At 39.9% G+C, this 12247-nt stretch overlaps 1 protein-coding gene across 2 annotated transcripts in view; it reads left to right on the plus strand.

Annotated features, from left to right (window-relative positions):
* The window catches only part of MEGF10 (multiple EGF like domains 10), a 155840-nt gene that overhangs the window by 101012 nt on the left and 42581 nt on the right, over positions 1-12247 (plus strand). For both annotated transcript variants that reach the window (XM_043547395.1, XM_007060851.3), the window contains 3 exons: positions 2885-3097; positions 9324-9498; positions 10427-10547. In XM_043547395.1, coding sequence (XP_043403330.1) covers positions 2885-3097; positions 9324-9498; positions 10427-10547 — 509 coding nt within the window. The remainder of the gene's footprint in view (positions 1-2884; positions 3098-9323; positions 9499-10426; positions 10548-12247) is intronic.

Raw genomic sequence — 12247 nt, forward strand, 5'->3', positions numbered from 1 at the left:
GATCCCTAGCACTGTATTTTTTAATGACTTGACAGCATGAAAAATGCCTGCTACACTGACTTCCCATTTACATTACTTCACTTGAGTCCCTAGAGGAATGTTTCGGTCTCTCCAAATATTGCATACCATGCTCCAGGAAACTACATCTCTCTCCTCAGTATCTAGCTAAACCATTCAGGAAGAAACTTAACCTGAGAGATTAGTTAGTATAAGTTCCTTCTTGGGAGAAATGATTAATTCTTCTCCTTCTCAGCCTTTCTCCACTGGAGAAAATAACATTTTTTGCAGTTGCTTGCCATTTGGCAATCTCTTTCCTGCTAGGGGACAGTATCATCCCCTTCATCAACATGTTGAATTTGTGTAAAGCAGAATTAGGATTTCCAGTGACTGGCAACAGTTTCCATAGCTAAAACCCAAGGAGAAATACTATCTATTTAATAAATGTTCACCGTGCTTTAGAAGCAATAAGTCTTAAGGCTTCTTTAGAGGTAGGATGTCAAGCCTACTTCTAAAGACAGAGCCATACTCTGACATTTTGACACTATTGAATCATATTCACAATCACTTCTATACAATTAATTCCAAATTGCTTTACTACTATGTGTTTATTATTCATATTTAATACAAAAAACTATATTAAAAGTAGGTAGGAAAGTCAAGTGCTCAAAAATTCTGAAATGCTTGTGAAACTTTAGTTTTACCCATTTGTACATTAATATAGTCTTGCCCGTCATCACATAGGAAACCTGGGACAGAGCAAAGGAGGGAATCCAGATCTCCAAAATCCCAGTCCAGAAGCATTAAACACAAGAGACCTGGCTTTCTCTTCTTGCAACTTACTGATTCATTCCTTGTCCATTCTGTGCACTGAATGAGGCAGGGGTCCTATAGAACAAATACTGTGTGACTGTGTAACTAAAGTCAGGTTTCAGAGTAGCAGCCGTGATAGTCGGTATCCGTAAAAAGAAAAGGAGTACTTGTGGCACCTTAGAGACTAACAAATTTATTTGAGCATAAGCTTTCGTGAGCTACAGCTCACTTCATCGGATACATACAGTGGAAAATATAGTGGGGAGATTTTATATACACAGAGAACATGAAACAATGGGTGTTACTATACAGACTGTAACAAGAGTGATCAGGAAAGGTGAGCTATTACCGGCAGGAGAGTGTGTGTGTGTGTGGGGAACCTTTTGTATATGCCATCATGTGCCGCACTGCCCCTCTGCCATGTACATTGGCCAAACTGGACAGTTTCTACGTAAAAGAATAAATGGACACAAATCAGACGTCAAGAATTCTAACATTCAAAAACCAGTCGGAGAACACTTCAATCTCTTTGGTCACTTGATTACAGACCTAAAAGTGGCAATTCTTCAACAAAAAAAACTTCAAAAACAGACTCCAACGAGAGACTGCTGAATTGGAATTAATTTGCAAACTGGATACAATTAATTTAAGCTTGAATAAAGACTGGGAGTGGATGTGTCATTACACAAAGTAAAACTATTTCCCCTTGTTTATTTCCCCTCCTACTGTTCTTGTCAACTGCTGGAAATGGCCCACCTTGATTATCACTACAAAAGGTCCCCCCCCCTCTCCCGGTGCTCTCCTGCTGGTAATAGCTCACCTTTCCTGATAACTCTTGTTACAGTCTGAATGGTAACACCCATTGTTTCATGTTCTCTGGGTATATAAAATATCCCCACTATATTTTCCACTGTATGTTTCCAATGAAGTGAGCTGTAGCTCATGAAAGCTTATGCTCTAATAAATTTTTTAGTCTCTAAGGTGCCACAAGTACTCCTTTTCTTTTTAACTAAAGTCGGTATCATAATGCATACTCACACTGGGGATGAATTGACTTTTGCTTTACGTTTCTTAACTTTCGAGTGTTTGACATTGCAACCATAATGGGTGAGACCCTTGCTCTGGCCTCTTTATTCTGCAGAAAAGGGCCAGAGTGGCATAAAGAGGCCCCCAAAGACCCATATTCAGCTGGGTGTGGATTTCCCCTGATGCAAGCACTGTGGAAGACAGCTGTGTGGCTGCCTTCCAAGGACCCCTTCACAAGTCCTGGTGTAATGTGTGTGGGCAGAGTGCAGAGATACCAGGCAGCGCTGCAGTCCTTAGGGAAACCCAAGGATCCTGTTGTAATTTAGACAGGCCTGCTGGGGGTCTCGCTACCCACTGGAGCAGCCCAGGATCCGTGGACACACAAAGGTGGCTTAAAGCTACCCTTTTCTCAGGCTGCCAGTTCTGCGCTGTGCTTGTTAGAGCACAGAATCCCACTCAATCTTCTTCTAACATACGTTTTTGAATGTCATTGCTAAGATTTTTAAAAAACAAACTGAAAAACCATGTGGAACTATATTTACATTCCTGGTCTGCAGCCCTCATGGGTCATCAGATAGGTACAAAATCAGGAGCTTTAGATCACAGCACAGATGACTACTTGAGCTACAGAAGTAACTGGTAGTGTCAGTACGTTGTCACCCTCTGTGTGAACCAGCCATTAATAGAGGTGGGGTGTGTGTGTGTGTTTGTGTATGTGAGAGAGACATATTTAACATTGTAAAAACTATTTTCCTTAACTTTTGTACTCAGAAACAAACAAAATGTTTTTGCTGAAACTTTCCAAAAAACATTTAGTCTGAGGCAGATGAGCATGTAAAAGTTAAAATTTGGCCATTGAAAACAGGAGCTTATAGTGCAAAGTATTAGGCAACCTTAAATAGAGGCAAAATTACTAGCTCCACCTCTAATGATTTTAAGAATTCTATCTAGAGAAAACTCTAGAGAAACTAAGATACATTTTTATATTGATTCTCCAAAAATGTTTTAAATTTAAGGCAAGTAAACCTAATATTTCTGACTTTCACAGATGCCAGGATGAATGTCCAGTGGGGACTTATGGAGTGCAATGTGCAAAGACCTGTCAGTGCATGAATGGAGGGAAATGCTATCATATTAGTGGCGCATGTCTCTGTGATCCAGGGTATACAGGAGAACACTGTGAAACAAGGCTTTGCTCTGAGGGAGCCTATGGTCTCAAGTGTGACAAAAAGTGCCCCTGTCACTTGCAGAACACGCACAGGTATGTTGTTATATCTTTTAGCAGATTTTTCTCCATGTGGAACGTTTAACCAAGAATGTAAATTATAAGGAAATAAGTTCCTTAGGTTTCCAGGAAAAGTGAATCAGCTAAGAGTCACAAAGCTCAGAGAGAGAGAGATTGTTTAATGTTTTTATAATCCTAGCAAGAAACACAATAACAAGCAGAGCAAGAACTGCAGATTTTTTTTGTTTTGTTTTGGCTTACAGCTTTATTTGATTTCTTTAAATAGCAATCGATAATCAGATTTTAAGATGAATATCAAGATTTATTGACACAAGAGATAAATATTGACCTGGTCTTGGCCTTTGTCTATATTTACCACATATAAAAATAAATCTTTATATTTTTCACCATATGAGGTCAATAGACTTGCTTCTTCTTTCACTTACACTGGGGTACTATTTATTAAAAGTATCACCAATCAAGTAAATGGAAATACACCATCCCGTACACATAAAATTGATGGGAGCAGAGAATCAGGCCAAATATATATATATTGTGGGGAGAAAGCATGCTGATTGTTTTAATGAGATATATCTGGAATTCTCATCATTGTAACTGATTTACATTTCTCCATACCTGTGTAGTATTGAGTCAGAGGAGTTAAACAATAGAAACACACTAACTCATTGTGTGACTCTTTTCAGGCAATCATGAGCCAAATATTTTTGCATTGTATGTGTATTTACAGGACCCACAAAGCCTTAACATGTTGTAATAAAAATCTATAAACCAGAAATTCTGAGATAATCCCTGGGAATACTAGGAGAGGGATGGGAGTTAAAACAAGATAACATACAATCAAAATATAATTTTCATGACAAGGCTTATCTTCTTATAAAGCACACCTGGCTATATGAAATACTCCAATAATTTTGCATTCAGTCACTCATAATGCCATTAATAATACACAATATGTCAGATAAGTTTTCTGTACATATGCCAAATCTTTTTCTGTCACAGATTGCTGTGTTAAAACTATTTGCAGAAATGATGCACTCTTACACAGAACAATGTTGTGTTTTGTATCTGAGATGCACATTTTTTATACATAAAAATAAAGCCTTTGTTCAGAATTTAGAAGTGACATTAAAGTGCACTTGGACATTAATGAAAAATATCCTTTTAAATATCTCTGTTTGTGTAACCCTGTGAGAGGGCGGTGTGAAAAACAAATTCTTGGATTGCTTAAATTGTTCAGCATAACTTCTGTTGACAAGCCATGTAAGAGAGGGCTGCATTTCTCTCATATTTCACTTATGTATTTGTATGTTGGTGTACTTGTACTTCTGTTTATCCCATCTACTTGAAATGTGATTTGAAATAATACTGTTTGGACAGGATGTGAAATCCAGTAAATTATGGGTTGGGGAGAGAATTTAGGAGTAAGAAAAACCATAATCCCTCCCCATTTCCCTGCACCTTGTTTGGCACTCAAAACAGCAGTATTTGGCCCTAATAGCACTATGTGTATAAATTATCGTTAGCCAGTTTTCTGCAATTTTAACTGAAGACGACTGTAGAAGTTTAGCTTGACAGGAAAGTATTGCATTGTATAGCATTTCTGATATTTCAAGGATTACTTCTGATTTGTGTTCAACACAGCTGTTCCTTCATTTATACCTCTGGAAGACAGCTTGTGGTCAAATCAAATCACAAATGTTCAAACGTAAACAGCAGCATATGGCTGATCTTTTTTTGAGCATTTTCCCCTCTGTATGACAAATCAAATGGAACTTAGCACTGTTGTGGGTGTGGGAGCATGTGTGTCTGTAAGTGCATGTTACAGTTGAGTAGAGAAAAGTGAGGGGAGGGAAGCAAAAATTCACAGGCTTCACAAGACGTTTTTATATATTTTTTCTTCCTTCGTGCTGGAGGGTGATTAAGACCACCAACTAGTAGCAATCAGATAACTTATGAATAATAATCGGAAAAACACAGGCTCCACTAAGGATACTTTCCTTCCACTTTTGATGATACAGTTGTTTCTGGCTATCTTCTGTGACTAAATGCCAGCCTGGTGGGAAAGAACTTACTTTCACAAAAACATATCAGGGAATGTCTATGTAGAGCTGATTGGGACTTTTTCCATTAAATGTTTTTTGTCAGAACGGAAGCTTTTCATGGAAATGCATCCAGTTCAGAGGGAAGATCTCTGAGGTCCAGGAGGGAATTTTGGAGAAAGAGAGAATAATTAATGCATCCCAATATAGCTAATAGTCCAGTGGTTAGGGCACTGAGCTGGGAAGTAGGAGACCTAGGTTCAAGTCTCTACTTGGCCCTGACAATCATGCTACAGAGTCAGTCTCTTTCTCTGTGCAGGGAGGCTGTTTTGGCCCACCCATGCTCTGCCCCCAGAGTCCCCCCGCACTTTGTCCTGGCTCGGGGTGGCTGGTGCTGGGGCTGCACTGCCTGCCTGGCACTTGGACCGTGCCACCTCGTGCTCGGGGTGGCTGCCCAGAACTGGGGCTGTTGGCCATGGTGAGGGCGCTCTGGGCTTGAGTGGTAGTGGAAGGCGAGGAGTGGGGCTTTGGGCAGAAGGGGAGGGGCCGGGGGCTAGCCTCCCCCAAAAGCTGGGTCAGCAGCCGCCCATGCTCTGGCCCAATGAATATTTAACTATACAAAGTGGGACAGCTTAAACAGGAGAGAAAGAGTGACTGACTATTGCTCAGGGGTTAGGGTACTTGCTGTTGATGAACAAAGATCAAGTGTCCATGCTGATTCTTTTAGATACATCAGCTGCCTTGAATGATACTGACCACATGATATTGTTGACATGCCTACTGACCCTGGCGGGGATGAAGTTGTATTTGAGTTACTTTGTTCTCTTCTGTCCTAGATGGCTCCAAGGGTAGTACTGGGTGACTGCCCATCTACTCCAAGAGCTCTCTCATGGAATGTTTTATTCTACTCCCTCTCATCAATATGTCTGTGAAGTAGTTTGGGCCGCAGTGTCAGCCATATGCAGATGATGTGCAGCACGTCTCTCTGCTCTTAGACCAAATGATGCTATTGATCAGTTTTCCAGTAACTAGGCATGAATGAGAGCTAGCTGGCTAAGGCTAAACTCAGATAAGACAGAAATAAAACTAGAAGGTTATGGGAACAAGCTGAAGAATTAGTGAATGTAATATCTAGCCCTTTTAATGAGGGGGTTTGCCTGCCCTTGCTACTCAGGTTCACGAACTATGGGTCTTTTTAGATCTTCAGTTGCTTCTGGAGGTTCAAATGGCAGGAGTCAGCAAATAGTGACTTTCCATCTGCCTTTGGCAAGACAGAACTGCCTTTGGCAAGTTCTTTTGGATATGGACCTGCGCTGTGTCACTTTGAGGAAGGATTACAGCAGTCCCTCTACTTGGGTGGCATCTGATGATCATTTGGAAACTTTAGAAGGTACAGAATGGAGCTCCTCACTTACCTAGTAGTAATTCTTACAGGGAGAAAACTACACCTACTCTCCAGAGAGTGCTCTGTTTTCCAGTTCATTTCTGAATGCAGTTCAAGTTGTATTATTTTTTATCCGATAAGCTTGTCAGGGCTTTCTGTTTCATCATTGTTTCATCCTGGCAGTTGAGATCAGCTGGGATACTCAACCTGGCATGCCAAGGTCATTCTTAATAGTGGGACCTTGACTCAGGACTTATTCAATATCCTAGGTTTAATACAGCCCCAGTATGTTGCTCTTCAGGGCATATCTATTTTCTCATGCTTTTTCTGAGGCAAGAGTGGATGATATGATGAGGGGTGGATTCAGTTTATGTGTGCTGACAGTGTTTTTAATGTTGACATTAGGTCATTTTGTATTTCTGGATGAGTTTTTTAGGGTGGAATTGTACATATAAATTGCCTAGGGAGGTTATGGAATCTCCATCATTGGAGATTTTTAAGAGCAGGTTAGACAAACACCTGTCAGGGATGGTCTAGATAATACTTAGTCCTGCCATGAGTGCAGGGGGCCGGACTAGATAACCTCTCGAGGTCCCTTCAAGTCCTATGATTCTATGATATACATAGATTTTTCATCAGACCATTTTATAAATTGAAATAAATATATGACATAAAGTGTGCCAAAAAACTGCAGGCTTAAATTACTTTATATTATTACCAAATATACTAAAATTTATTTTAGTGCTTATATAGGAAATATACATATATGTCCATAAATTGTGAACAAAAATGAACAGGAAAAAAAGCAGAAATACTTGCAGCATCTCTCAACGTCTATTTTACCTCCCTATCTTAACACACAAATCTTATTGCCAATTAAGCTAACTGCATGAGAACCATCAAAAAGCTTCAAAAGTGCTCCAGCTTCCTACATCTAATTACAAATTACAGAATACTAATTTTGGTGTCAATCAATGTATGTGCGAGTATGCCTTACTAATACTCACTGGGGGGCACAGAATATCAATGCCTCTGTCTGCCTCATATGCTACACTCTTTAAAAAAGAAAAAAAAGGCAGCTCAGAGAATTTATTTCCTGAAATCACTGCACCACTAATTTTCATTTTTTATATATTTATCTTATTTCTTCATGCTATGCTGCCTATTGTTGGGTGGGTTGAGAATGCTTTCCATATCGCTGAATACCTCCTGTAGTGATAAGAAATATGGGGATTATATCCAAAATGCCTCTGGAGGCATACAGAAAAGCAATTAGGTATAGGGAACTTATTTCTCAGGGAACACATTTCTGCTTCTCTTTCTACATCATGTGTTTCCTGAGGTTAACATGTATTTCATTTGAGAATATTTCTATTCCAGCCCCAATTACCTGCAGGTGTTCTAATATTTTAATATACAGACTATTCTCAGCAAACACCACATAGCCTGTTGGTGTGGCTTGATCTGTTTCCATACACACTAAATAGACCGCTCTAAACTTCTCAGTCACTATTCAGTTGAAAAGATCAGGGGCCAGATTTTCCTCTCATTTACAGCAGTTTTACACAAACTAGTCATGCCTTGTTAAAAAGAGACGTATACGTTTATTGCCACATTCCCTATTTTCACTTGCGACTATTTTAAAGATGATGATTATTAATTTTTCAACACCCAAAAGTGTTATAGGTACTTTTCATACCTTCAAATGGGGAAAAACAACAACTCACAGTTTTATTCATGTGTACACACACACACTCACAAACAGCAAATGAAGGAAGTCTCGAGGCATGTAAAACTTCCTTGATGTCATGGGTCATTTAATGTGTCTGGACTTAGACACATTTTTTCCAGCACACTTCAGGGGACTTTACTTCAATCAATGCCAGAAGACTATCTTTAAACAGTCTTCCTATTGTAAATATATTTGATTTGGACATTGAGGCTTTCCTTTGGTGAGAATTAAGCAAGTGCTTTGTCTGCCAGAGTGCCACAGAGTACTCCATTGTGTCCACTTTTCCAGCACATATATCTTAGCACAGCTGATGATGTCCATTTGTTATGAGGCAACAGCTGTCCAACTAGCCATTCAATAGAACTGCTGTTTCAGGTAGAGACAGCTGGTCTATCACCAGGTATGTACAGTGTAGACTAGACACTTTCTAAAAGGTCACTGAGTTTGACAGTGCCTCTGACTTCTCCCTGTGAAAGTGATTTGGTATCATTTCTTGGAAAGAAGCCAGTTGTACACTTCTCAACCACAGCTTTAAAGAGAGGAGCATTCATATTACTCCTTGAATGTTGCTTTATTAAAGAAACTCATCATCTTTCTCAGACAAAAGGATTATATTTCTAAATGGGCTTTGTAAGAAAATAAGATGCTGATTTTAACCATTATTTGAAAAATAATGATGTTTTAGTTACAGCTAAATTACCAAGAAGCACAGATGGAAGCTTGAATTTTTCACCATTTAAATATTTTTAATGTCATGAAATTTATGGTCATGAAGGGTAACTGTAGTGTACGTAGGGTTTTTTTTTTGACACAGAAATGGAAAAGATAGATCTTTTATTTTCAAACTAAATAAACGCATAGATTTGTAAGTATGTGTCTTTATGTTGTATTATGTTACATTATACTAATTGTGTGTGTGTTGTGTATGTTTAGTTGGAGAAAATACATATCTTTATACACAGTATATGAAATCCTTTAAACAACATATCTGTAACAGCATGTCGTTCTCTGAAAAAAAAAATACATTGGGATCTTGGTGTCATATTTAGTCCCAAATTATTTATTCCTTTCATCTTCTTCTGCCAGCTGCCACCCTATGTCTGGAGAATGCTCCTGCAAGCCAGGCTGGTCTGGACTCTACTGTAATGAGACATGTTCTCCTGGATTCTATGGTGAATCTTGTCAACAGATCTGCAGCTGCCAGAATGGTGCTGACTGTGATAGTGTGACTGGAAAATGCATCTGTGCCCCTGGATTTAAGGTAAATAATTCTGAAGTTCACAGTTTATTTTTTTCTTTTCCTGCCTTCAGTTAGGGCCCGATTCAGTGAAATGCTGAGTGTACTCCTTCCTGTGAGGTTAATGGGAGGTCAAGACATTCAGCTTGTCACTTGTCAGGAGTCGCTTAGCTCCTTGTGGGACAGGCTCGTAAAGGAAAAAATTTGCATTTGGATCTCTTAAAAATAATGTAGTGATGAGAATGGAAAAGTGCTAATAAGGTATACATACCTACTACAACAGAAAGGAACTGGGGGAACTGTGACTGTTGCAGCACTAATCTGTGGATTTAAGTAACTATTTTATAGTAAAAATCTACAGTAAATACAGTTATTTCTACAAATCATGATACCTGATTTCAGTGGTTCTCACAGATGTTTGTTCTTATACAGAAATTTGATGATACTAAAAATGTAACCTTGAAGACGTATTATGGTACTTCTTTTCTTCTATCAGTAATACTGTGTATAGTAGAAAAAGCACTTTAATCAAATGATATTTTTTGGAATATTGTGTATGTCCAAATTGTTTTCTATTACATTACCATTTTACATTACACTCTGCTTTTGTAAATTGCTTCTTTGTACAGTAGTACTGAATATTGGGTTACCCAAGTGCTGGCAGGTATGTGACATGCTCTCCCACATCAACTAATGTAAAACAAATACTTATTGTAGATTTAAAGAGTATTAAGAGCCTTGCTTAATGCTTTCCTGTAAACCCAGGCTGACCTGATGACAGCCTAGAATGTGACATGGTCTGCACATTTTCTTATACAACAGTCAGTCTCTCAGAAAGGGGTTGACAGTCAGTTAAATCTAGGATTAGAGAAAGTGCTGGTGATATTTTATTGTTTGAACTGTCATTGATGTTTTGTCAAATAATTTTTTAATATATTTGTGTATGTTTTAGGATTCTGATTGTGCTACTCCTTGCCCTCTGGGAACCTATGGAGTAAACTGTTCTGCTGTGTGCAACTGCAAAAATCAAGCCGTCTGTTCTCCGGTGGATGGTTCTTGTACCTGCAAAGCAGGTCAGAGTGCCTAACAAATTAGTCTCCCATCTTTGTAATCAGTCATCAGTATACGTTATTTATACACATCAAAATGAGCTTCTGAAATAGAGAAGAAGAAATAAACACAAACTTAAACTAAAAAAGAGCCAGGCACTAACTCCATAACAATGCTGGCTCCCTCCACTGCTCAGAAAGGTGACAAACCAAAAAATATCTTCTCAGAGACAATTGTGGGCAGCTTGCCTTTGCCACCACTATTCTGCTTTGTATCCACATACCCTTCACATTGCTCTCTGTGCAGGTCACACTGGAGTTGTGGATGCGGGGAGGGGCGGATCACTAGTACCCACCCCAAGCTTGGATGCTGCTCTCTTCTCTGGAGCTGCTGAGCATAAGTTGCTGTAGGTTTCCTTGTGAGTGTGTTATTTGTCAGCAGCCCTACTTGACTGTATACTTCTTTTCTACTTCCACTCCAAATCAGCATGAATCTGAACAAGCTCCAGGTCACTGCAGCCTCCATCCCACCATGGACACCTGATATTCTTCCTGCCCGTTCAACACCACTATCTATACCCCCAAAATCATCATCTCCCCTTTGGCTCCCCCACACCTTTCCAGCTCAATCCTGTGTTCTCCAATCATTCTCTGACCCAGTCCCAACACTTACCCTACTCCCCTTCTCAGCCTCACCATCATTAGTGCGAGGTACTGCTCCTTCATTCCTCAGCACCCCCACTTTATCCCCACTCAGCTGGCTCTGCCTCCATCAGTATCATCCATCCCACTTTCTTTCATAACCCTCTACTTTGCTTGGCACTTTCTCCCTGTCAAATCTTCCATGTACCACCTGCGCTCCCCAGCTCACCTTCTCTCACAGCAGATGTTGGAGTGACCTTGCCTGTATACGGCAGGGATTCAGACTGTCTGCAAATTCTCCAGCCATGTGTTCTGCAGATAGAAAGGAGCATGAAAAGAACTCCTTTTCCCCTCTCCCATACAAGGTTCTGCTGCCCTGCCTCATGTCTCCATGTAGTTCCTGTCCAAAGGAATATTCAAGGTGAAGGCACATGTAAGGGTATTTTCTTACACACAGAGAGCCTGAGGTTGTCCCCCAACATCTGCAGGTGGAGAAAACCTTAAAAGCAGGATAACCATCTTGGCTGTGCTCCTGGATTGGTCAGGGGAAATAGACAGGCCACAGAATGCTGAGCAGGGGGATCCTGCGCCTCGTATGTGCCATGGAGCTCTCATCTAAAGTGCTTCTCTTCTTAGAAGCACAGGAAAGGGTCTTGGAGGTGTGGCAGAATCAGCAGGGAAGTGACTGGTTGATTTGCCGCTCCAGGGATTCATTCGTAGGCCTAAATCCTCCATGTAGCAGGTGTGCTGGCATCCAAGCTACTGTTGTAATCTATGTGCTGTAATAGTGGCAGTGGGCAGATTTGGACTTGCAGCTGCTCTTTGCCACATGGCTGGATTGGGAGGAGAAGTATTGCTTTCCTCAGACCCCTGCCCAAAGGTCATTTGCTTGGGCCTCATGAGAATTGAACAGAAGGTAGAATTTTACCCAACATAATTAATACTAAGATGAAAAAATAACTGATTTAGTTGTTTTACTAAGTATTAAACAGATACTTGTCACAGGAAAAATAGTGTTTGACACAACTGCTAAATAAGGTGAGGATCATATCTACCCCTCTTGCAATGTGTTAGCCCTTTAT

Source organism: Chelonia mydas, chromosome 5 (assembly GCF_015237465.2).
Source record: "Chelonia mydas isolate rCheMyd1 chromosome 5, rCheMyd1.pri.v2, whole genome shotgun sequence".
Classification (NCBI taxonomy): domain Eukaryota; kingdom Metazoa; phylum Chordata; order Testudines; family Cheloniidae; genus Chelonia; species Chelonia mydas.